Source organism: Panthera onca, chromosome D4 (genome assembly GCF_046562875.1).
Source record: "Panthera onca isolate mPanOnc1 chromosome D4, mPanOnc1 haplotype 2, whole genome shotgun sequence".
Taxonomy (NCBI): domain Eukaryota; kingdom Metazoa; phylum Chordata; class Mammalia; order Carnivora; family Felidae; genus Panthera; species Panthera onca.
In genome coordinates, this window is record NC_138351.1 from 1529874 (window position 1) to 1556179 (window position 26306).

The following is a 26306-nucleotide window of genomic DNA, read 5'->3' on the forward strand; positions in this document are numbered from 1 at the left end:
GCTGGCGGCCACACCAGGGGCCTCCCTCCCTGCAGAAAGAGCAGCATCTGGCAGCGGTGGAGGCCTGCGCTCAGGGGCCCCCTGCTTGCTGCCAGCTGGCTGACGGTCCACGGCAGAGGGCTCAGCACAGAATGTAGAGGCTCTCTGGGCACCGTCACCTGAGGCCTTCCTCATGGCCGAGGCCTCTATGGTGCTTGGACTGGGGAGACGTGTGTGAGGGAGGGAGCATGTGGAGAAGCCGCTGCCAGGACTATGTGAGCACAGCTCCCGGTAGGGGCTTCTGCCTTATAACACGTGGTCTAGAAAATGGAGCTAGAGGGGCTCCTGGGTGGCTCAGTCGGTTAAGCGTCCGACTTCAGCTCAGGTCACGATTTCGTGGTCCGTGGGTTCGAGCCCCGCGTCGGGCTCTGAGCTGATGGCTCGGAGCCTGGAGCCTGCTTCCGATTCTGTGTCTCCCTCTCTCTCTGCCCCTCCCCCATTCATGCTCTGTCTCTGTCTCAAAAATAAATAAAGGTTAAAAAAAAAAATTAAAAAAAAAAAAAAAAACGGAGCTAGAAAGGTGACCTCACGTGCAGTTAGCAGACACCCATCAGCGCGCTGGCCTAAATTCAGTGTTCCTTCGGCCTCTGCTTCGCCTAGCAGTTAGAAATTGCACTTTCTGGTGTCTTTTCCATATGACAAAGCCTATCACAGTTTGTGTGTATTGATGTGTTTCATGTGCGCCCTGCAGTCCCATCTGGAAATAGAGTATTTCCAGAACTCTGTACTTTTCAGGCTTGGCATTTCTTAGGATTGCTGGTTTTCTTCCCATCACTGGAAGGGCTTTGTTCCTCGTGAGGTTTTTTGGGAGTAAAAAGAAATAGCGAAACTGGCTTATTCTTTTTAGGCTTAAAATATTTCAAATCAGATAAATAGGAAGTGGTGAGCACTGTACTTCACGAGCTGTGCTGGACTGTTGGGAGGATGGAAGGAAGAGTTAGGCGTCTTTGTCTGGACACAGCACTTGGCCCCAGCAGAGACACCAGCCAGCATTTGTGAACAGCTTGCGTGGTGCTGCCTCTTTTATGCCGAGCTCGCAATGTGACAACTTCAGTTGTTCAGTTTGGTCCAGAATCAACCATGAGAGGAGTAAATAAATTTTATCAAGGTAAATGGTGATGTGGCCTAAAAAACTCACTAGTGCATCTGGCACTACTGTACATAAAGTTTCCACACGACCACAGAGGAAAAGGCTGTAAGGACATACATCAACCAAACGTTACATACCGGATAAGCTCTCTTCACTGATAGCCTGCAGACTGTTGTCATTGATCTTAAGTTCTTCTAATGCAGATGGTAAGTCAGGAGGAATCTCTACCAGATTGTTCCCGTCCATATTCAGGCGCAGTAACTTCTTCAGAAGCTTAAAAAGTGAATCTCGAGTTACCTTTTCATCTGGTATAGATGTGCAGTCACGCATGGCACTGAGTGCCCAGAGCGCAGCCCTGCTTAGCCTCACGGACCCGCCTGCCCTTTCTCGTGCCTGCGGGAAGCATTGTCAGCAACCTGTGTCTGATGATTTTGTGTCCCACTCACCTATTTCTCCTATTGTGGCTTTAGTGAGCAAGAGAGAGCTCCTGTCACCACTGGACCAGTCACATTGGGCTACATCTTAGGTTTCCACCTTCTCGGAAGTAGACACAAGTTAATTAGATTATGTGGTGCTCTGAATCTGTCATGGATGCTAGCAATTAAGACAGCAGTTTGAGGGGCACCTGGGTGGCTCAGTTGGTTAAGCGTCCAACTTCAGCTCAGGTCATGATCTCACGGCTCGTGGGTTCGAGCCCCACGTCGGGCTCTGTGCTGACAGCTCGGAGCCTGGAGCCTGCTTCGGATTCTGTGTCTCCTCTCTCCGCCCCTCCCCTCCTTGTGCTCTCTCTCTCTCTCTCAAAAACAAACATTTAAAAAAATTAAAACAAAAGATAGCAGTTTGAGTTCTTACAATATATCTGCACACCTCAATTTTCTAGTTACACTAAGTGGGAACAGTCATAAAATAGCACTAAGTGTTGTGGACCTTCTTCACAGTGGCTACAAATACCACAGGCTGCTCCTTCGTGGTGCCCACACAGTTCTGTTGGGAGGCACATGCCTGTGTTTGGGGTTGTGTGCTTGTAGAGCTCTGACGCCTCACTGGTGACTCAGCAGCACGTAGTCAAACTTGAGCAGTTTGGGAAGGGGACAGAGGACCCCAAAACAAGAAAAGGAGATGCTCTCCTATGTGTCTGTCTTTCTGATCAAACGCAGCAGATGCGTGAGTCTCAGCTGACGCAGCAGGACAGGTGCCTGGAGCCCTGTCCTGTCCCAGCCCAGAAACTGCGTGGGAGCCAGGAACTGAGCACACTCGTGCCCAGCAATTTGTACAAAGGTCATAAAGGGGGTTGCAGTGTGTTTCATTGGGCTTCTTACAGCACACGTGTGTATTTGTTTACATACACAGACCCCTTCTTTCTTGTTTGCACCTTTGCTTCCCTGACACTCCTTGGGCCTCTTTCCTTTGCTCCCATTTTAGGAAATGTTTTAGTCAAACGCAAGTCTTCCAGAGGTTTACTCTCTGTTGTTTCCTGTCCTCTCGCCCTTGTCTTTCCCCCCACTGTCCCGTGCTGATTTTCATCTGAGCCCATTTGTGTCTCCAGAACCCTGTGCTGCTCACAAGTTCATCAGGTCTTGCCCTCAGCACAAAATCACAAAGCTGTGTCTTTCTAGCCTGAACATGTAAATAAAGTTTCCAGATAAGCTCTGCTCATGTACTAAAAGACCATATTTAAACATACTTTCAGCTGTTTGAGGAGAGGCTGCTCCATAAGTTCAAAATACTAGTTTTGTCATTTTGCCGTTGTTGGTGCTCTATGGGTGAAGCATGGAAACCCACAGACCTTGATCAAGATAAAACTTGAGTGGCTTAGGGACATCACGGGGAGACTTTCTCAGGAAAAGGCTACAGTGAAAACACTTCAGTCTCCTTCCCTTCCCTGCTGCCAGGACAAAGCTGCCCGAGGGGGTCATCACTCACCAGGCAGAGTGTGTATACTTACCTTGAATGCTTTGGGCCCTATGCCCGGGGACGTGATATTATTTTTGCTCAGATCGAGCCTTTTCAAATTCGGCAGCCCATTAAATGCTTCATCAGGAATGGAGGTGATGGCATTGCCTGGAAAACAGCAGCTGTAACTTAGGCTCACGTGTGCATACAGACGTGCACGTACACATACGTGTACTCATGCACGTGCATAGATAGCGAGAGAGCTCTACCCTGGGGAGACAAGGACACCATCTATCTAAGCATACTTTCCCTTTGATGTGTCCTAGACCCTGGGCCAGAAATCCGAGACTGTTATCCATGAAATCCTGACACATCATTTACCTTTCTGAAATCTCCTTCTCTGAACGAGGAGCTCAGATGGCCTCCAGATCTAATGTTACAATTGTGTGGCCTCGATCTGTAGAAGTATGTTCTACATGCTTTAATTTTATGGGATTTTGTTTTGACATTTAGTTAAGTGCAGTAGTCAATGACTTTACACCTAGAAAATGAGCTTCCCAGAAACAGGGAGTACTACAAAAACCAGGTGGTGACCTTCTTGTAAAACCAAGATAGTATGACTGGGCACAGGTCATTCCTTTTTCATGCACAGATTGGGTTTTCTTATGGCAGAGCGCACCTGATGTGCCAGCCTCGAGCGGGGGTGGATGCTGCTGGGCCTGAGGGGGTTCCCCAGGGATCCTTCGAGTGTGGTGTCCTGTCACAGACTGGCCGTCCTGAACCACAGTGTCCGACGTTGTCTGTTGAGTGTGTGTGTGTGTGTGTTTACAAGGTCAGTTGTTATTTCTCTGGTAGTTTACTTCTGTGGTTTCCCCTGAGGCGCATCCGAAACCCCATTCAGATTCTCTTACCCTTTGTGTTCAGGGCAGACAGACACACACCTGGTCCTGCCATTCGTGTGCTCAGAGCCCTTCTGGTGACCTCATATGAACAGGGAGGAGGACCAGACCCCACCATACCCGCCTGAACGGCTAACATGAGGGAGAGGCCGGTGGGGGGTGCTGGGCATCTCTGGCAGCAAGGCCGCAGCCAGCTTTGGGAACCGTGGGTGGTTTCCTGTAAAGTCAAACACGCATTTACTCTGTCAGTCAGCATTAACGAGAGGAAAACCAGGTCCACACGGGCCTCTGTGTGTGGATGTTTGTGGAACTGTCCGTACGGTCGCCCCACACTGGCCCTGACCCCGTACCCTCCAGCTGGCACCTGTGGTCTCTGCGCGCCACACAGGCTCCTGAGGAGCAGCATCCAGACACCAAGGGAAAGAGGCCCAGCCAGGAAGACTGTGTGCCATGTGACCCCACTTGGGTGATGGCCATGGATGGCCAAACCCTGGAGGCGCGTCACCTCAGCAGAGACCAGGGGCGGGGGGGGGGGGGGGGGGGGGGGGGAGGGGGAGGGGTGCAAGCGAGTGTGGGGAGGGGATGGGAGTTTTCTGCACCCTGAATGTAGGATAGTTACACAACTGCACACGTCCCATAAGTTACCACACCTCAGTAAAGCCTACTTGAGGGAGAGTCAGTGGGAAATCATGATTTGATTTGGAGAAATCTGCTTACACGTAACTATGCTGTTTCTTCCACAAAGTTTATTTCTATGATCGAAGAGTGTTTAGGATCAGTTTATATTATGAAGTTAAAGTAGGACTCTCACAGGGCAAGGACAGAACAACATGCGTCCACGTCTCTTACCAGCAAGCTCCAGGCTTGTTATCTCTGGTGCCGTGAGTGGTGGCATCTGCGTGAGGCCCGCGCTCATGCAGCTGATGGTCCTGTAGGACAGAGAGCACCCGCTGGGCAGAGGTGGCATGCGTCTGGGAGGGGGGGGGACCCGGGGTCTTGAGGGCATCCTGAACACGTCTCCTCTGATGGTGTCATCGTGCTCCTCTTCGTCATCGCCGTCCTCCTCCTCCTCGTCATTGTCCTCCCCCTCTCCCTCCTCTTTCTCCTCCTCCTCCTCCCTTGCTGGGTGTCGTCTTTGATGGGCCTGCCTCCCCTCCTCGTGGGGTCTCTGCTCTCCCCCTTCTCTGCTCCGCCCTTCACTGAGGGGTCTCCCCTGCTCTCCGGGGTCAGCGGTCTGTTTCTTCTGCTCCTTATCTTTATCTTCTTTAATTTCTTCTTCATCCTCCTCAAACCGAAGTTCCTCTTTTTGCAACACTGGGTTCATTTCCAGCGGACAAGGTGTCAGTTGCTTACAGGGTAAGTTGGTTGCTTCTCTTTGTTCTGAAGAATCACCAGAAAATTCACTTGTATCACTTACGGCTGTACCAGTGAGTGGCTGGGGAGAAGCTACCAACCATGGGGACACAACAGGGTTGGGTTGTGACGTTAGCAAAAGGAAAAATCATAGTGAAAATGAGGTTAGTAAATACTCTCTCCAGGTACTTGAGTGCGATATACACATGAGATACCTTTTGAAATTTTATTTCTAAGACTTGTTTTAGGCAATTTTTGTTTTGCCTGTGGCCTTAATATTTATTTTTACTAAAATGCCTGGCTACCTGGTAATAAAGAGGGAATAATGTTGTTACATGATGCACAGTGATAAGCAGTCCTGTGTGAGGTTGCGACGTGATGAGGTGCGACCTTTATCATAGATACTGCTCAGTTAATTGGGGTTATTAACAGCGTAAGCGTCTGTACCGCCGAACATAAAAAAGTGAAATGTGTATTTTGCTTGCTTGTGGTAGTGAAACTGGCTTTTGTTTGTAGATTTATTACTATTTTTGTCTGGTTTCCTTTCAGCCCCACGGGCCCAAAAGCATCTTCTGAAATTTAGAATTACAGAGAGTTTTTCTCTTTCTCCCTCCCGGACTCTCTAGTCTGATTTTCACTCTGTGACCTTCTGGAAGTCCTCCTGGACTCAGATGATGCTGTTGTAAGTGTGCACAGGGGTGCTCCCCACTTTTCTGTGATGATGGGGGCAGAATGGTCAGTGGCACACGCTCGCCTGCGTTCACACTGAGCAGCAAACGGGGCCGGCCCGACAGTCACCGGAGCTCAGGGAGAAGTGAGCTCCAGTGCGTGCATCCTTACTGAGTCATCTAGACATAAATCACCTGGGAAAGGAACTCAGATAATGTAACTATCTGAAGGAATTACTTGAGATTTTGGTCCAGTATATATTATAAAGTCAGTGAGTTATTTTTTCACATCTCTGGCACGGCATGCAAAAGGAAAACAGGAAAAAATTAAGGAAAGGAAACTAAAGCTATCATATTGAAACATTTAAAATCCTTCCTGTATATCCAAGTTTATTTTTCCAAAATAGCCACAGCATTTCAAGATTATTCCAAGTCCTTTGAAAAATGTCTGATAATTTCTAAATCTTGCCTGTATATTTGGTAACATTTTTTAAAGGCATAATACCTTAGTAAAATAAGTGTAAACCAAAATGCAATTCCTAAATATTCTAAAGTTCTTCTTGGTAGACAGCCTCTGTAGACACCCACCCTGTGACCGTCCATCTACCTCAACTATAGACCGGAAAAGATGTCTCTGTTCTTTCCCATCAGATTATTTACCACGTTTGTTTATTTCATCAATCACTAACTAGGCTCTTCCTGGGGACCTGCGCCTCCCTCTTGAGAGTCGTCTGTAACTCAGATATGAGCCCCATGAGCGTAGGGGACAGCAGACATGCACCAGGGCACGTGGCCAAGATGCGGGCCCTGCTTCAGGGCCATGCTCGCGCATGTCCCCAGATGACCCGAGCAGTAGTGAGAGCGAACAGGCTGGACGCATTGGGCTCTTTTCTCTCCAGATGCAAACCGCCTCTCCCTCTGTTCCCCAAGAGTTCTTCATCTTTGTTGGTGGTCTAAACGTACCCACCCTGAGTCAGATTAAGGGAGACCCCGCGTGTAATGTGGGAACTGTGGGCTATGTCAGCTTTGTCACTGCTTCTCTGAAGCTGAGAGTCTGTGTGCAGTGTGGTCTGGTCCAAGTTTACTCATTCTGACAGAGCTGGGACTATAAAGCCTAGATCGTTTAGTTCCGTCTCCTACCATGCATTTTCCCAAATAACGTCTATGTTTGTCATCACTGTGCCAGTATCTTCAGTACCTTGATGACTAGTTTACCATAATTTAATTTAAAACTTAAGGCAGTGACAAAACAAAATCAAATGTAAGTTGAAGACTCCATCACATGTGATATTTTGTTTCAGCTAAATACTTATACCGGTATCCACGCAGACTGGACAGCACTCTTCTTCCGGTGTGATCGTTTGGGGGCATGTCAGAGGGGGGCACACAGTTTCATCGCAAAGCACCCTTCCATTGGAGCAGAGGCAGGTCGTGCATGGCTCGGGAGACCACACAGCTTTGTTGTACATGGTCATCCCGTTTACCAGACAGTGTCCCTTCTTTCCTGAAAGAGAAGCAGGGACACAGTAAGTTCCTGCGTGTGTTTGCACACCAAGTACGTAGATCCAGAGATGTAACCCCCAGCGGGGCGTCCGCCTGCTCTCTCAGCCTCTCACTCAGGCTCTGAGAGTGACCAGCCTGGTAGCCTGACTCTGAACTGAGCCTCCACACTGTACCTGTCGGGGTGACTAAGTTATACAACAGCGTCCACCACCCCAGGTATCAGGGATTCCTTATCCATGCCGTGTGTCCAGTGTGGGCTCACGGCCTCTGCACAGGATGGCCACCCAGGAATAATCAGCGGGCTTCATCTGCAAGCAGGCTGCCCTGATGGCCAAAGCAGAGAGAATGGGAGTTTGCAAATCCCAGACAAGCCCCAAAAGTGTCTCATTATGTGGACCACAGCAAATGAGATGGCCGTACCTAATTTCAGAAGAGACGCGGCAGTGCAGCTCCATCCGGTGCCAGAGAGCAGGGCAGGGACAGCCCCGGTGGTGAGCCCACGCCCCAGACCTGCCGGTGTGCAGACAGGACAGCCAGGCCACGGAGCCTGCCTCTGCAGGGCCTCTGACACTGGTTCCCAAGGAGACATTGCACCTGTCCCTTCTTTGACAACGGCTGTGCTACGGAAGGAGAGCTCCCATGCCACCATATGCATCCTTGTACCATGCACAGTGCAGTGGTCTTCAGTGCCTCCATTTCCAGTGCACAGCGTGGCACACACGTGGGGAAGTGTGTCAACCAAGAAGGCCCTCAGACAGCCTGCTTTGATTTGAATGTTAGGGGAGATGCTGTCCTTCCGACCCAGTATCATTTCTGGTACCTCTCCTTTGTGGGATGAGCTACCATCCCCAACTCCCACCCTCGGGGGGCTCTCACGTTCGATCTGCCCTCTCCCCACCGCCACTGTGCTCGCCTAACTCAGGCCCTGGTTAACAGCCCTGTGTTCATAGAGTCATCCGAATAATTTATTTCTATGTCCTATATGATCTATCACTGTAAATGAGAAAGCAGCTTACAACTTTTTATGTATATTGTCTATATTATGAATATAACTATGTAAAATACATGGCACAGTAAACAGACTAGAAATTAATAAACGAAAATAGTAACTGGGTTTTATAAACATAGTTGTGGGATAACTGTTTTCTTTTCCAATAATTTTCTATTACAATTACATTCTATAAATGAAATTTTAAATTATTTCAAACTTTATCATTAGATTAAACCAAAAGATAATACAGTAATATGAAAAAAAACTTTTTTTTGGAAAATTGTCCTCCTGGAGGTTCTGTTTCTCTCACTGGGCTCTTACCTGGTAACACGTTATAACTTGATTCTACTCCAAGAAAACCTAGAAAAGAGTCAAACTTTTCCTCTGTGCTGTAGTCCAGGTTCAGCAGGGGACGTGTTGCTCCAGGTGTGACCATTGTCCGCTGGTCCCCCAGCTGCCTGCTGGACCTGCGGGCAGGCGAGGAGCTGCCCCTCAGTCTTCTGTGGTGCATTTTCCTCCGCTGCTTCCTAGGTGCTTCTTCATTTTGTCCAAAGTCAGTTTGACAGATGATAAGCAGAAGGAAACAAACCAAACCTGCAAACTTCATGCTGGCTTTTCCACCATCCAATTTCTAGAATGAGAAGGAAGCAGAATTTCGGATTTAGTGGTACCTAATTTTCACCTTTGACAACTGGGCTTATTGCTCATATGTATGCCTCAGCAGCATCTTTGAGAAATGACACACATCATCTGTGGGCTATTTGCCCAATAAAAATCAAAGAACTTTTAATATCTTTACCTTCATACCAAGCATGAGCAAACTTGTATAAAGAACCAGGTATTAAATATTTTGGACTTTACAGGCTATTCGTCTTGAACGTTATCATGTGAAAACAGACAACGGTACGCAATGGCTGTGCCAGCAACACTCCCATGTACACAACAGTGGGTTGGACGTGGCCTCCAGGCTGTGGTTTCCTGAGTCCTCTCTGGATCACTGTGTTGTGGGTCCTCAGAGGTTATCCAGGGTCGCTGTACCTGTGTGCCAGGTCATCCTCTGACCAGCGCCACCCACAGTCCTTTCCCCCAGTGCTTTTTTTTGTTCTCTTATCCTCTCGCTTTATGATTTTCTTTATTGGGATGAGGGGGTACGGCTACACCCTATAAAACTAACAGGAAACTAGAATCAGTCGTAAAGACATAAGACGGACAAAGAAGAACTCTTAATTAGCCTGTCTCAAGGGTAGTGCAGGATTCTGCGTGAGGTGAAGTTGAAAACACACCGGAGACATGAATACTCTACTCCTGGTGCTGTGGACTCAGTGTGGTTGTAGCCCTGTGCTCACACACATTGGTGCGGGCATGTGAAGTCAGGTAGCAGAGAAAGTGAAGAGTAACCCTCTACAAGGTGATTGATTGTGGGGCCGGTTGACGGATTCACCCGGCCACACACTTGGGCCCATGGTTAGTCCTACAGGGAAGGTCTGCAGCACCCATGGCCTCTGAGCTTAGAGTCAGTTTCTCTACCCTCACCCCTGCCTATCAGCTCTCCCCTCTGCTCTTCATTCAGGTCCTCTTGCTGTCAGTACCCCAAGATGGAGCCAGGGTGTATGGAGGAGAGTCTGAACCCTCAACGATGCCAGGGACCCAGGATCGTTAGTAAAGGAGCAGCCTTGCTCGGTGATGGGATTTACCCCACTCCTCACCAGCCTGCCTTGGTCACCTCTGTCAGTCAGAACAAAACTGTTAACTTCAGAAACCATCACCCTGGCAGAAATGGTGAGCATTAAGGTGATGTTATGTACAGACTAAATTTCCAAGCTGCTAAGGAGGGGTTTTGAAGGCTCATAGGGCCAAAAAGTGGCCATAGACTGTTGACCCAGTAATCTTATTGGCACCTTGGGAAATAGACAAGAGACCCTCTAAGCACTGGATTCAACCTTTCTGCATGAAATGAAGTCCTCTGTTAGCATCAGATGCTACTATAGTACAGGTCAGCTTCACAACCTGTGGGTAAGTTGTGGGGATCCCAGAGGACAACCGAATGGAAAACCACGTTCGCGGGGTGAGGCGGGCCTTCCCCGAGCCACTGTGCCCCCACAATGAGATACAACTACCCATCTATTAGAATGGCCAAAATCAACACCAAATGCCAGTAAAGATGTGGAGCAGCAGAAACTCACATTCATGGCTGGAGGGAACACAGATGGGTACAGCCCCTTTGGAAGACGCTTGGGCAGTTTCTCAGAAACACACTCTTACCATGTAATCCAGCAGTCATGCTTCTTAGTATTTACCCAAGGGAGTTGGAAACATGCCTACACAAAATCCTGAACACAGATGTTTACAGCAAACTAGGAAGCAACCAAGACGTCCTTCGGTAGGTGGGAGGACAAACAGTAGTCCATCCACACAGGGAATATTATGCACCACTAAAAAGAAATGGCCGTCGGACCATGAAAAGACAGGGAAGAAATAAACACATCACTAAATGAAAGAAGCCAGTCTGAAAAGGCTACTGTAATATTCCAACTCTGTGACATTCTGGAAAAGGCAAAATTGTGGAGACAGTAAAGAGAGTTGCTGCCAGGAGTTGGTGCGGGGGGTGGGGGGAAGGGGCAGGGAACGAATCGATGGAGCACAGAGGACTTTTAGGGCACTGAGAATATTCTGTATAATACTGTAATAATGGATACTACCATTACACACGTGTCCAAATCCATAGAACGTACACCACCAAGCGTGAGCTCTAATGTAAATTCTGGACTTGGTGATAACGGTGTATCAATGTCATTTGTCAGTTGTGAACCTAAGTCTGATCATTGTCGTATATCAAAAAGTTAGTGCTAATACCGTGCTTGATTTTGAAATATGTTTACCGCTTAAGATCAGGAAAAAGAAAAGATGTCTGGTCTCACCACTTTTAGTCAACATTTTCTTGAATATTCTAGCCCGTATAGTAATGTAAGACCAAGAAACAAAATGCATCCAGACTAGAAAAGAAACTGTTCACAAATGTCTTGTTCGTGTATATAGATAATCCCATGGTGCCTACATAAAAAGCTACAACCGATTTTAGCAGGGTTTCAGGATATAAGATCAATATACAGAAGTCAGGATTATTTCTACATGCTAAAAACAGTAAAGAAAACAAAGCTAAAGGGGTGCCTGGGTGACTCAGTCGGGTAAACGACTGACTTTGGCTCAGGTCATGATCTTGCAGTCTGTGGTTTTGAGCCCCACGTCAGGCTCTGTGTTGACAACTCGGAGCCTGGAGCCTGCTTCAGATTCTGTGTCTCCCTCTCTCTCTGACCCTCCCCTGCTCATGCTCTGTCTCTCTCTCAAAAATAAACATTTAAAAAAAACCCCAGAGTTAAAAATACAATACCATTTATAGGGGCGCCTGGGTGGCTCAGTTGGCTAGGCGGCTGACTTCGGCTCAGGTCATGATCTCGCGGTCCGTGAGTTTGAGCCGCACGTCGGGCTCTGTGCTGACAGCTCAGAGCCTGGAGCCTGTTTCAGATTCTGTGTCTCCCTCTCTCTGACCCTCCCCCGTTCATGCTCTGTCTCTCTCTGTCTCAAAAATAAATAAACATTAAAAAAAAAATACAACATCATTTATAAAGGCATAAAAATGTGAAGTACTTAAAGATACTTCTGACAAAAGATGTCCAAGATTGCACCCTGAAAACCATGAAGGATTGCTGCAGAAAATGGAAGAACTGCATAGGGTATGTGTGCTGTGTGTGTAGGTCAGATGACTCAGGTTTAAATTCTCAATTCTATAATCGATAGTTTGTCACAAAGCCAGTCAAAATTCTAGCAGGCTATTTTGTTTATTTTTTTAATGGCAAGATGATTCTAAAATTGCTGTGGGAATGTAAAGAGCCTACAATAGCCAAAGCAACTTTGGAAAAGAGAAGAATAAATTTGGAGGACTACCACTACCTGATTTTCGATACTTATTACAAATATGGGGAAATAAAGATAGTGTGATACTGATGTGAAGACAGACAAGTAATCAGTGGGACAGAAGAGAGTGTTCAGAAAGAGACCAAGCCTACATGGTCAGCACGAGGTGCACAGTCATGTATCATACAAAGAATCGACCATAAATATAACAGCAAAAAGTATAAACTTGTAGAAGAACACATAGAAATTTTGGTGACCTTGGATTTAGCACAGATTTCTTAAGTACAGCAATAGAGAGCGTGATATTTATTTTTTAATTAGACTTCATCAAAATTAAAGGCTTTTTGTCTTCAAAAGATACTGTTAATAGTAGGAAAATGCCACATACTGGAAAAAATATTTGCAAAACATGTATTCAACAAAGTACTTGTATCAAGAATAAAGAAGGGGGCGCCTGGGTGGCTCAGGAGGTTCAGCGTCCAACTTCGGCTCAGGTCATGATCTCACAGTTCGTGAGTTTGAGCCCTGCATCAGGGCTCTGTGCTGACAGCTTAGAGCCCGGAGCCTGCCTCGAATTCTGTGTCTCCCTCTCTCTCTGTTCCTCCCCTGCTCATGCTCTGTCTCTCTCTCCTTCAAAAAATAAATAAAAACATAAAAAAAAAAAAAAGAATAAAGAAGTATCACAGTTCTGACATGAAAAGAAAACCCAACTTTTAAAAGCCCAAAGCTTTGAACACACTTTACCAAAGAGACACGCAAGGCATATAAGCACATGAGAAGATGCTCAAAATCCTTAGTCATTGGGAAAATGCAAGTTAAAGCCTCAATCAGATACCAGCACGCATCCGTCAGAATGACTAAAATTAAAAGGATAAGCCACAGCAAATGTTGACAAGTAGGCAGAATAACTAGAATTCTCGTTCAGTGCTGTTGGAAATGTAAAACAGCATAAACATTTTCGGAAAACAGTTTGGCAGTTTTTTTTAAAGTTACATGTGCGTCTGCCATTTACCCAGCCATTCTGCTGCTGTTTACCCAAGAGAAATGAAAACATATGTCCACACATATTTATATGTGAATGTTCATGGCAGCTTTCTTTGTGCTGGACAAAAAGTGGAAGACATCCAAAGGTCTATCAATGTGTTAGTGGATAAACAGCTTGTAATGTATCCATACCATGGAATACTACTTAGCAACAGTGATAAGTAAATCTCAAAATAAATATGTTGAATAAAAGAAGTCTCATACAGAAGGACATATACACAGTTCCGTTGTAGAAAACGCAAACCCTTCTGTAGGAAAGCATACCCATGTCTGCCTCGAGGCAGGGGCATGTAGATTACCAGGAGTCATGGGGATCTTTTGTGGATGATGGATGTATTCATTTTCTTGATTGTGTTATGGTTTTACAGGTGCACTTTACATATGTGCACTTTAATTTTCAACTCTCCTCACCACTGTAGTTGGGTTGGGCTACCACCTTGATGTTGGGAGTCCGAAGGTGGCTATTTGGAATCACATATCTCTGTCACATAATGCGCAAAATCCCCAGTTGTGTGAACTTCTTAGCACTGTTGTAGGATCTCACGCTTTCCTCAGACAGAGGTGGAGTTGTATCATGGGGTCCTTGGAGACCAGGCTCTGGGCTTGACAGGTTAGATCAGAAGTCAGGAAATTAGAGTAGGGGCCAAACTGAGTCTGCTGCTTGTTTGTATACAGCCTACAAGCTTAAGATGGCTTTTGTGTTTTTAAATTTAAAGGTTTTAAGATTTAAAAGAAGAGTAATAATTCATGACAGATCACATAAATTGAAATTTCATTATCCATACATAAAGTTGTATTGGAGCAGCCATGCTCGTTTATTTGTGTATTACTTTTGGGGACTTCTCCGCTAAAGAGCGCGATTGGGTAGTTTCAGTAGATGCTAACATTTATTTGGCCTGCAAAATTTAAGTACTTTGCAGCACAAGGTTGCAGCCCACCACTGAAAGCAGTGCTTCTCAGCCAGAGAGTTTTGTCCATGGGTCCCATTTGGCAGCATCTGGACTCTCTTCAGAGTCACTGTTAGGAGGGGCTCTCCCAACTCCCTGTGTGTGGGAGGGCCCGGGTGCTGCTGGAGGTCTTACAGAGCCCAGGACCACCCACCACGACAGGGGAACCGAAGGGCCCAGCACGTCGGAAGTGTCTAGATGGGGAAGCCCCTGTTGAGAGGAACTCATACAGAGGTTTTTAATCCAGACAGAGGCAGGCGGTTTACAGGCACATCTAATGAATTCTAACTAGATGGGTTCTTCTAGTGGTCTTCTAAAATTAAACAGACCCCTTGCACACGATGATCTCCCTCCCGAGGTTTACTCTGACTCTGAGGTGCTGTTTTCTTTTGCTCCGTTTCCAAGTCTCACACGTGTATGCTCGCTCATGTGGCCAGAATTGCATGTTCCTTGAGGAATGATCCCACTTCCATTCTGTATTCTGTTGTGCTCAGGTGAAGCTTTGTCCTCGTACCCTTGGCTGTTTATAACAGTGGCACTCTGCTGTGTGCAGCTCAGACTTTCAGTGAGTCCTTGAAGCTCTCCTCCGTTTCCAGCTCTGGGGGATTCATCATCTTCTGGGCTCAGACAGCTCTGTCAACAGGGTCTTCTTAGGTTGAGCTCCAGTCTGTTGTCCATAGGAAAGCCCAAAGAAATGTAAAGATACAAGCCATGGGGGTGTCTGGCTGGCTCAGTGGGAAAAGCATGCAACTCTTGGTCTCAGGGTCATGGTTTGAGCCCCACATTGGGGTAGAGATTACTTAAATAAATAAACTTTTAAAAGATAAAGATACAGGCGGCGTTCACATAGTTTTCTCTCTCCAGAGTTCATAATCTTTTTTTATCATTTGTTCTTAAAATGTTTAAATTTGAGGGGCGCCTGGGTGGCTCAGTCGTTAAGCATCCGACTTCGGCTCCAGGTCATGATCTCACCATTGGTGGGTTCAAGCCCCGCATCTGGCTCTGTGCTGACAGCTCAGCCTGGAGCCTGCTTCAGATTCTGTTTCTCCCTCTCTCTCTGCCCCTCTCCCGCTTGTGCTCTGTCTCTCTCTCTCTCTCCCTCTCAAAAATAAATAAATATTAAAATTTTTTTAATAGTCAAATTTGTAAAAGTAGCGTATATGTTTTAAAAACTCAAAATGGTGCATATGTTTATAAGGCAGAAAAGACACATTGCCTTCATCGTAATTCATTGTTCAGTACAAGGGGTAGGCACACCGTTTCTCCAAAGTTGAGAAGATAAATATTTTAGGCTCTGAGGTCCAACAGTCTGTTGAAACTTCTCCACTTTGCTGCAATAGCCCAAAGTAGCTATAGACACTAGGTGAACAGACAGGCAAGACTATGTAACTATGGTGTTTTGTTTAAAAAACAGAATTTGGCGAATGGGCCCTAGCTTCCCACCCTCTAGTTTACTGGGTCTTTCATGACCCCTCTAAACAGTTTGGTGATGGACATTTAAATTCTTTGCCAATTTTTTGTGATTATAGATATTATGGATGTATCTTTTGGATGTATTTTTGTATTCTTAATTTTAATTTTCAGTTTACAAATATAATAATAGAGTCTCCTTTGGTTTTGAACTATGTTATCCCTTGGGTTTATTTTTGAACGTAGTTTAATATTTATAAGTCACTTTGGTCATGTTTATTAGTATATTTTGAGACTGTGTTATAGGTATATTCAAATCCAAAATTGTTAGATCTTTCCAGTGCTTTTATCATTAGGTACTTTTTATATTGCTAATAGTGCTTTTTGTCGTAAGATCTACTTTGTGAGATATTATAGCTGATAGTCTTATATTTTCAATATACTTTCTATTTGCATATCATGGAATTTTTTTAATGCAGTGTGACAATCTTTGTCTATTAATTGGAACATTTAGTCTATATTTAACGTTAACACTTGACATGTTTGAGTTTAAATCTGTTTTCTGACTATTAGCTTTCTATTCGTTCTGCCTGCTTGTTGTGTTTTGTTTTTCTTGCTTGCTTGCTTTTTTAAATTGATGACTGAGTTTTTCTTGTTCTGTTAGTAATTTACACTTTTTACTATTCTGCTCTTTGTAGGGATTACCACATACATCTCAGCCTGTCACGTCTGGTATAAACCAGAGCCTTTCTGTCCTCCTGGACAATGTGAGGCCAGGACAGCCTCCTTCTGTCCCTCAGCCCAGCACCGTGCCACTCTTGTCACATTAATTCTAGATACATGTGACGTCCTCAGAAGATGATGGTGATTGTCATTTAGATCAGGCTCTCCCAGCCTTGGCACCACTAACATTTGGGTTGGAGAATTTGTATTTGTATATTCAGTAGCATCCCTGGCCTCTGCCCAGTAGATGCAGCCAGCACCTTCCCTTCACTCATGGCGAGCAGAAATGTCTTCACACCTTATGTGCTGGGCGATGGAGGGAATCCTCCTGCCCCAGCTGGGACCTCCTGTGTTACAGTCACCTGAACATTTACTGTTTTCTTTCTGCCCATTCTGTCCCATGGTTTCAGGCTTCTGTCAGGGTTCCATTCTTTCTGATTTAAGAACACTTTTTAGTAATTCCTTTAATGCAGGACTACTGGTGACCACTTCTTTTTGTGTGTGTATCTGAAAATACTTATGTTTTATGTCATTCTGGAAGAATGCATTTGCTGGACGTGGAATTGTAGGTTGACAAGTTTTTTGTTTCAGCATTTTGAAGATCTCATTCCAACGTCTTCTTGTTTCCTTAATTTTGATTGAACATTCATCTGCCCACCTGATTATTTCTCCTTTTTAAAAAAAAGAAAAATGTTTATTTTTGAGAGAGAGAGAGAGCCTGCGTGAGCAGGGAAGGGGCACAAAGAGGGACAGAGGATCCAAAGCAGGCTTGACGCTTTCAGCCCAGAGCCCGAGACAGGGCTCAAACCCACAAACCACGAGATCATGACCTGAGCCAAAGTCGGACGCTTAACCGACTGAGCCACCCAGGCACCCCTATTTCTCCTTTAAATAACTTTTTCTGCTGGCTGCTTTATCTAAGATTTTCTCTTTGGCTTTGGTGCTCAGCTTTTTTGCTGTATGGTACATAGATAGGATTTTCTTGTTTTTGTCGCCTTTGGGATTTATAGCACTTCTTGAATCTATGGCCTGGAGACTCATCAGCCCTTCTCTCCACCCAGTACTTTCCTACTTCTGTCCTGAGTGTGTTTAGGGCCACGTTGGTAGACATGATGGCCTCCTCATGGTGTCTTCAGTGCGTCTACCCTCTCTTGTCTCTATCCCTGTCTGCCTGTGAATTGTCCTGGTTATCCTTTTAACCTGTGTTGCAGTTCATGAATTCTCTCTTCCACTATTAAATCTGTCCATTGACTTCCTTGTTTCTGTTACTGTGGGATTTTTGGTTTTGAGTTTTCAGTGAGTTCTTCTCATGGTTTCTGATTCTCCACTGAAATTTTCAGTCTTGTCTTTTACTTTTTGAACATGTTAATCACATTCTTCCTAAAGTCTATGTCTGAAGACTCCCACTTTCTGAACACTTGATGTATCTGTTTCTGTTGTCTTATTTCCCCGGGATTATAGCCGCATTGTGCTATTTCTTCCTATGCCTGATGGCTTTTGATTGAGCACCAGATATTGTATAATGAAAAATTAGGGAAATACTTGGAAGCCTTAATGATAAATTCTTATCCCAGAAGGATTTACATCTGCTTCGGGCATTAGGGTGAGGGCACTACCAGTTATAGACGGCATGTTCTGAAGCTGAGCCTTGCTATGTCTGCTTATGGATCACACTGGGTCCCAAACCAGAGCGGGGGACCTCACTGGCATCGCCCTCCCTGTCATCCTGCTGCCGGCGTAGCCCCGTTCCTAGGGCTTTATTTCTGTCTTGCCTGCTGAGGCTGTTTTAAAGCTATACTCAATTCTTGGGGTGGCTGGGTGACTCAGTTAAGCGTCCAACTTTGGCTAAGGTCATGATCTCATGGTGCCGTGAGTTCAAGCCCCACGTCAGGCTCTGTGCTGACAGCTAGGAGCCTGGAGCTTGCTTCCGATTCTGTGTCTCCCTCTCTCTCTGCCCCTCCCCCATTCACTCGCCCGCACGTGCTCTCTTTCTCTCAAAAATAAACATTAAAATTTTTTTTAAACACAAAAATTAAGCTACATTTAATTCTCTGCTGCCTCTTCTGGACCCTCCTTCTAGATGCCTTCAGAAGAAAAGTTGTTCAAAACCTATTTGGTTTCAGTTCTATCCCAAATATTAGTCCTGCTTTTTCCCTCTCTATTCTAATTATTCTCAACAGCTTTTGTTCTGAATTCCTTAGTCTGCTATTATCAGAACCAGGAGTTCCCTCAGATTACTTTTATTTTCTGTTAAAGTGATCCTCTTTCTCTAAAAGAATGTTTTGGGTTTTAAAAATTTTGAAATCTTGTGTCAGAAAATATCATTGGTTAATTGGAAATAGAATAATGATTTCAATCCTTTTCTTCCAAAACTTTATAGCTGTTGTCCATTTTCACTTTTTTTTTTTTTTTTTTTTTTTTTTTTTTTAATGTTTGTTTATTCTTGAGAGAGAGAGAGAGATTGCAAGCAGGTGAGGAGCAGAGAGGGAGGGAGACAGAATCCGAAGTAGGCTCCAGGCTCTGAGCTGTCAGCACAGAGCCCAACATGGGGCTTGAACCCAGGAACCGTGAGATTATGACCTGAGCCAAAGTCGGACACTTAACCGACTGAGCCACCCAGGCACCCCTCTATTTACTTCTTATATCTGCTGTTACTGATGAGAATCTAACCCAAATCTGGGTCTTATCTCTTTGTGAGAAATCTTTTTTTTTTTCTCTCTCTCTCTATGGAAGTTTTTTTTCATATTTTCAACTCCTCTTTAATACTCAGAAGTTTTACTATAATGCGTAGGGTTGTTTTTTGTTTGTTTATCCTTCTTGGGATCTTTTAGCCTAAGGCCATCTACCTTTTGCACACAAGCTCTCCTTTACTGTGCCTCTGCCTTCCTCTTTGTCCTCTTCCCCCAGTGCAGCCTCATTCTCCTGCTCTTCCTCTGCCTGAGGCCTGAAGGAAGGGGTTCTCCTCCTTGGGCTGATGGCCCCGCACATGGCCGCCGCCAAGGTTGTCCTGTCCGCCAGCCTCAGCATGCAGACTTGCGTCCAGTATGTATGTCCACTAATTACTGCAGCCTCTTCAGAACCTCTACTGGACATCATTGAAGTGGAGCTACACTGGAACCAGTTTTTGTGATCCGCTTTGGTTTTAGTAGAACTAACATGAAAAGTCATGAAAGGAGCAAATCCCTTCGCCAATGGGCAAAGGACCCTGGAGGAGTCGTTTCAGAGAGCAGGGAACGGAGGAGGCAGTATGTGGGCTGGGCCAAGAGCCAGGATGGGGGCGGCAGGAGGGGCCAGGGACGTGGCTCTGGTGGAGAGCGTGGGCACTGCGCTCTGCGTGAGAATTCATGGACATTGTCCTGCATTAACAGTCGTCTGTGCGGACGCCCTGTCTTGAACCAGGTGCAAGTTTAGTCCGGCCCTGGACGGGGTTTAGGAGGACGCCCAAGAGGGTCTCCAGCACCCGGGCGGCCCCTTGTCCTCCCGGAAACACTCGCTTGACAGGACCAGGCCTGGGCTTGCTCACCCTAGGGCCCCCACCTGGACTTACGTCCCGGAGTCTTTCTCCTTACCCCCCAGAATTGGCTCACTTTCATCCAGAAACCTAAATACACATGTACAGAAATAAATTTTCAGAGCTATCTTAATTTTAACAAAATCAGGATCTAAATAGTCTCATTAAAATTTTAAATGTTTTATGAAATGGCCTTTCATTGCTAATTTTATAATCAATGTCAGGGTGCCTGGGTGGCTCAGTCAATTAAGCGTCCCACTTTCAGCTCAGGTCATGATCTCACAGTTGGTGGGTTCAAGCTCTGCGTCAGGCTCTGTGATGACAGCTTAGAGCCTGGGGCCTGCTTTGGATTCTGTATCTCCCTCTCTCTCTGCCTCTCCCTCGCTCTCACTCTCTCTCTTTGTCTCTCTCTCAAAATCAATAAACATTTTTTTTAAATTTATAATTGATACCTAGGCCTTTGTTATTTTCAGTGATTTATAAAATTTTGCATTGCGTTTAATATTGACTTTAACAAGCAACTTTGCAATTGAGTAAATCTGTCGCTAGAGTTAAAATTTTATGGTACTCTAAATCACAGTAGGTATTATTTTGATCAAGTACATTTTTCTTTCCAGCCCTTCTTGTTTTATCCCAACATTAAATACTGTCCGTAAATCTTGGTTAACTTATTGTTTATCTCCATTTAAAGTTTTTCATCCACTGTCTTAAGTAAGTTTTTAAAATAACATTGAGAATTTTAAACTTCTACACAAAGCCATGAAATGTCTGTTGTCCCTTTTAACGTCACTCAACAGGCTTAAAATGAAAAACATTTTTAATTAATACTTTATGTTCTTTTAGGTTTTAAAAATTGAGAATGTAATTGTCAAACCAACTTCTACTTCTGTTGAGCATGTAAATTATATTTAAACTTACAAAAGTATCTTTAATCCTAATTCCGTAAAAGTTCAAAATACTTGGGAAGTATTCATCCTGAAAAAAAAAAACAAGTAAGCAGCATACTGTACACTTTAAACTTCTAAAATCTATTAGTAAGAGCTAATTTCCTCAAGTGTTAAACACATTTGCAACATAAAACACCCAAATATTAAAACCATTCCACATGCCTTAGTAGAAACTTAAAATTTTAAGCTTTTACCTGAAATTCTAAACTAAGTAGGTTCTGCTTGGTGTCATTAAAGTCTCCGGCTGAAAATGAAACAAAACCAGAGCTTTCTTTAAAACAAGGAAAGAGAGGAATGTTGAGAAATGCTAGCTGACTTCTTAGTAAAATCGAAAATCACTGCTTCCCTTGGGAACAAATGCCTTTCGGATCTTTGTGCAGAGCCGCCAAGAGAGTAACCAGGGAAGACGGTTACCAAGGGAAATATTTGTTCTCAATCACAGCAGAAGCAGAAAGCAGAGGCAGGGGGAGAGAAACCGGAGGAGCAGTAGAGGCTCACTAAGAAGTATGTGGTGTCCCTCTAAGTTCACACCAGCCTCCACGGTACCCCTTGAGCTTTACCAGACTACAGAGACGCCATTGTTGCCACGTGGAGGACCGTGCATTCCTGGGATGCCTTTAGTGGGGTTAACTCGCTGTCCTCTGCCTGCTCCCCCAGTCTGCAGGCAGCCTTGTTAACAAAGCACAGAGCTGTTACATATTAATGTCACTGAAATTATGTAACTTCCAGCCTTGAAGCAATAAGGAGAAAATGTGCAAAGGAGCTTTGAGCCTTCTGATGATGGTTACTCTGGCGAATTGGTTGTCTACTTTGGCCTCGGTTTTTTCTATCTACAAATGAGCAGGTCAGAGAGCGGTCAGGGTTCCAGGCTCACACTGCTGCTTATGGGGACCTTGGATGAGTTACTGTTGTTTCTGATTAAACTTTATCCTTCTGTACAACTGGGATGATGATACCTACCCTGCCAATGCAATGAATACCCTATGTGAAGTGCCTGTCACAGACTAGGGAATTATTTAATGGCTATTTTTAAATTCTTACTATTCTACTTCAAGTGTCTAAATTTTCTGACAGAGAAGAGCTACATTTTTGTTTTTCCAAAATCTTAAAATGACCTGGGTAGATCAAATCAAGGTAATTGACTACACACGTGGGCCATCCAAATGCCTTAAAATAAACTACATATATATATATATATATATATATATATATATATATATGCAAAATAATTAGTACTATTAGAAGAAATGTTGAGAAATTCCTTAAAGATTAAAGGCACAGAGACTCTGACAGATAACACTGCAGCCCAAGTGTATGGGACAGGATAGCTCTGTGGGTGTTCCCCACAGGTTTAGAAATTCCAAATGCTGGGAATGGTGACGTTTGTTAGAGACTGCACTTAAGAATAGCAGGTTAGATGACCCCAGTCCTCCGGATGTCTCCATCATTTGTTGTGAGTATTAGGCATCTGCCCCTAAACTGAACCTGTGTTCTCATCCACTGGGCTTGGGTGGCTGGTGGAGCAGGGAACCCCCATGTTCAGAATCTAAGCTCACCACTGGCACAACCCACTATAAAGACAAAATTGATCATCCCCACTGATACGTTTTGGTCAGCATTTTAACCCTATACTGTTAGTCGTGAGCAGATAGCTCAGGATTACAAAACATTTGGGAAGATTCTACTATTAGAGATAGGACCCCACCTTCCTTCCCAAAAACGCTTACACACAATCAGAAAAGAAAAGGGCTTCGGAGATTAAACAACAGTGTGATACCACTACACACTTACTAGAATGGCAAAAATCCAAAACACCGACAACACCATATGCGAGCAAGGATGTGGAGCAATAGGAACTCTCATTCCTTGCTGGTAGGAATCCAAAATGGCGCGGCCATGTGGGAAGACAGTGTGATGTTTCTTAGAAAACTAAACATACTCTTAATCTGTGACCCAGCAGTCCTGCTCCTTGGTATTTACCCAAATGAGTTGAAAACTTATGTCCACACCAAAACCTGCACACAGATGTTTACATCAGCTTTATTCATAGTGCCAACACTTGGAAGCATCCAAGATGCCCTTCAGTAGGTGAACGAGTAAATTAACTGTGATCCATCCAGACAATGGAATATTTTTCAATGCTAAGAGGAGATACTCTTACCAAGCCATGAAAAACCATGAAGGAACCTTAAATGTACATTACTAGTGAAAGAAGTTAGTCTGAAAGGTTGCATACTATACAATTCCAACTATATGACATTCTGGAAAAGACAAAACTGTGGAAACAGTAAAACATCAGTGGTTGCCAGGGATTAGGCCAGAGGGAGGGATGAATAGAGCACGGAGAACTGTGAAGGCAGGGAAACTACCCTGTATGATCATAATAGTGGATACATGTCATCATACATTTATCCAGACCCATAGAATGTGCACCACCAAGAGTGAACCTCAGGGTAGCCTATGGGCTTGGGTGATTAGTATATGTCAGTACAGGCTTATCAGTAGCAACAAATGTACCACGCTAGTGGGGGGTGTTGGTAATATGAGGTCACATATAAGGGGTGGATGGGGAATGTATGGAAAACCTCTCTGTACCTCCCTCTCTGTTTTGCTGTCAATCTGAAGCTTCTCTTTAAAAAAAAAAAAAAAAAAAAAAGGCGGGGGGGGGGGCACCTGATTTGTTGAAATACACTGTTTGGGGAGGGAAAAAAATGTTGATGAACTCAGTGTTGGACAGTGTTTAAGACAAACAGAAGCCTTTACACTCTTTGTAGCGGTTTGTTGTCCCAGCATTTGACTCCTTGGGATCCATTATAGAAACATCTTTAGCTGTACATCTGTGCATCCAGGAAAGTACTTGGAAACATTGTAACATAAAAGGGAAGGAATTAACCCACTAGTATATTGACAGGGAACAGTGGACTGCCCTAAGCTGGTAGAGAGACAAGTAACTGTTACACCGGTTAGCAAAGTTGTCCACAATGTACCAAGAAGAAAAAAGAAATGTCAAAACAGTACACGTGCTGTATTATCTTACCTTCTAATAATGTATAGCACCTTCCTGGAGAACAGACAGGAAGGAATAAACAAGGAATAAATAACAGACTGTTGATAATGGTTATCTCTGAGTGATGGAATTATGCAGGGGTTTTACTATGTAATCTGTCCTTTTATAACATTTTTAGCCTTTTATAACCAGATCAGGGGGAAAAAAAGTAACTATTAAAAAGAATTTAAACAATGAGAAGTAACTTAAAGTAGCAGTGTAAAGACAGGAGTTACGGACGCCAAGTCTGACAGCATCGCAGAGACCAGGACTCTGGTTTCTGAGGTCCCCGCTCTGACTTTGTGGCTTCATGGACTGTTATGTGAATCCTTCCGCAGAAACTATTTTAACCACATAGTACATGGAAAATCCTGGTATTCGAGGTCTCCTCCCCTGTATTACTGCAGCCGTAACTGTGTCCTGAGACTTGGCCCTGACAGCTGCTCTGCAGCTTGGTGTCTGTCACCACGCAGGTGTGAGCAGGTCCCCCAGCGCCTGGGCCACAAGCGTGGCTGCTGTGGGTTCAGCCTCCAGAACACATATTTGAGTAAGGTCACCTTTTCAGTGTTTTTACCCCTGGGGCTGTGGGATACCGATGAGTTAGTTTTTCTTATATGGGTGTGGTTGCTTCCCATGCAACAACTTCAAAGATAAAGCTACTTGTTGACAGGTTTAAAGAGGCTCTTCTCAGAAATGGGTGTTGCCTCCTCAGGCTGTTGTGACACCCACCCCGTGCCACAAGTGCCTTCAGCCACTTCACACCACGGGGCGTGATGGTTGTTCCATCTGCTGTCACCGACTTGCCCCCTGGAAGGGGTACATTTACGTGCAGTGCTGATGTGGGAATGTGCTGTGATGTGGTCAACGGGTGTTTGGACAGTTTCGAGTTTTGGTGCGTGCTTCTACAAAGGTCCTGTAATGTGTGTACTCCCACCATAAATACACAGAATGCCCATTTCTCTGTCACTTTATTTTTAATGTTTATTTATTTTTGAGACAGAGAGCATGAATGGGGGAGGGTCAGAGAGAGGGAGACACAGAATCTGAAGCAGGCTCCAGGCCTCGAGCTGTCAGCACAGAGCCCAACGCGGGGCTCAAACTCACGGAGTATGAGATCGTGACCTGAGCTGAAGTTGGATGCTTAACTGACTGAGCCACCCAGGCGCCCTTCTCTGTCACTTTATTTTTAAAATGATTTTCATGCTCCAGAATAGGTAATGCAAATACATGCAAGTGCCATGAATTTTTACAACAAAGTTGTAAATCAGTTTTCTGTATCAAATATTGGCAGGTGGGTGACTCTCTGAACCTTACCATCAAAGACCGGAAAAGTTTGATCACTATAAAAACATTTTGAAATCAGCATTGTAGGTGGTTTTTTTTTTTTTTTTAAATGTTTTTCTATTTATATTTGAGAGAGAGAGCACGCTTCCGTGCACGTGCGCGCGCGCGCGCGCACACACACACACACACACACACACACACAAGCAGGGGAGGGGCAGAGAGAGGGGTCAGAGGATCCGAAGCAGCTCCAAGCTCTATGCTGACAGCACAGAGCCTGATGCGGGGCTCAAACTCATGAACCACAAGATCATGACCTGAGCTGAAGTTGGACACTCAACTGACTGAGCCATCCGGTTGCCCCTGGCAATGCAGTTAAAAAAAAAAAAAATGAGACCCTGAGCACAGCAGACCTCAGAGGCCCTGGGTAGCTTTATGCCCTTGGGGAGACCACCAGAAATGCCAAGAAGCAAAACTGTCAATGAAATAGAAAACACTCATACAGCAGACAAGATCCACGATGCCAAAAGCTGGATTTTTTTTTAAATAAACCTACTAAAGTCGGTAGCGAGTCAGATTCAGGAACAAAGAGGAAGAGTGTAGGTTACCAGTGTGAGGACTTGAAAATGCTGTCAGTATAGATTCTGAGAGCAGTTAAAAGAACATAAGAGGAGGACCACCTGCGGGGCTCAGTCAGTTGAGCGTCCACCTCTTGATCTTGGCTCAGGTCACGAGACCAGGGTTGTGGGTTCGGGCCCGGCATCAGGCTGCACACTGAGCGTGGAATCTGCTTGGGATTCTCACTCGCTCTCTCTGCCCCTCTCCCCTGCTTGTGCGCTCACTCTCTGTCTCTAAAAAGATATAAATAAGTAAGAACACAAGAGCATATTATCGACATTATGTCAGCAAATTTAGATGATATGACAGTTCCTAGAAAATACAATTATGAAACTGCCATAAGAAGAAACAGAAAATCTGAATTGTCTGTAACTATTAAGGGAGTCAAATTCATAATTTCAAACCTTCCCACAAAGAATACCACAGGCCTA

At 44.9% G+C, this 26306-nt stretch overlaps 2 protein-coding genes across 6 annotated transcripts in view; one reads left to right on the forward strand and one right to left on the reverse strand.

Moving 5' to 3' along the window:
- Positions 1-21600, reverse strand: part of ECM2 (extracellular matrix protein 2) — a 33368-nt gene extending 11768 nt beyond the window's left edge. The window contains exons 1-8 of one of the 4 annotated variants that reach the window (XM_060610299.3): positions 21491-21593; positions 21125-21174; positions 20020-20073; positions 8758-9067; positions 7258-7446; positions 4771-5367; positions 3075-3190; positions 1267-1402 (exon numbers count right to left, since the gene is read on the reverse strand). In XM_060610299.3, coding sequence (XP_060466282.2) covers positions 1267-1402; positions 3075-3190; positions 4771-5367; positions 7258-7446; positions 8758-9043 — 1324 coding nt within the window. In that variant the 5' untranslated portion in view covers positions 9044-9067; positions 20020-20073; positions 21125-21174; positions 21491-21593. Of the gene's footprint in view, positions 1-1266; positions 1403-3074; positions 3191-4770; positions 5368-7257; positions 7447-8757; positions 9068-20019; positions 20074-21124; positions 21175-21490 lie in introns of all 4 variants that reach the window. The other 3 variants (XM_060610301.3, XM_060610297.3, XM_060610298.3) reach the window with 3 other exon arrangements.
- CENPP (centromere protein P) overlaps positions 1-26306 on the forward strand; it is a 228469-nt gene that overhangs the window by 164521 nt on the left and 37642 nt on the right. The window lies entirely within an intron of this gene.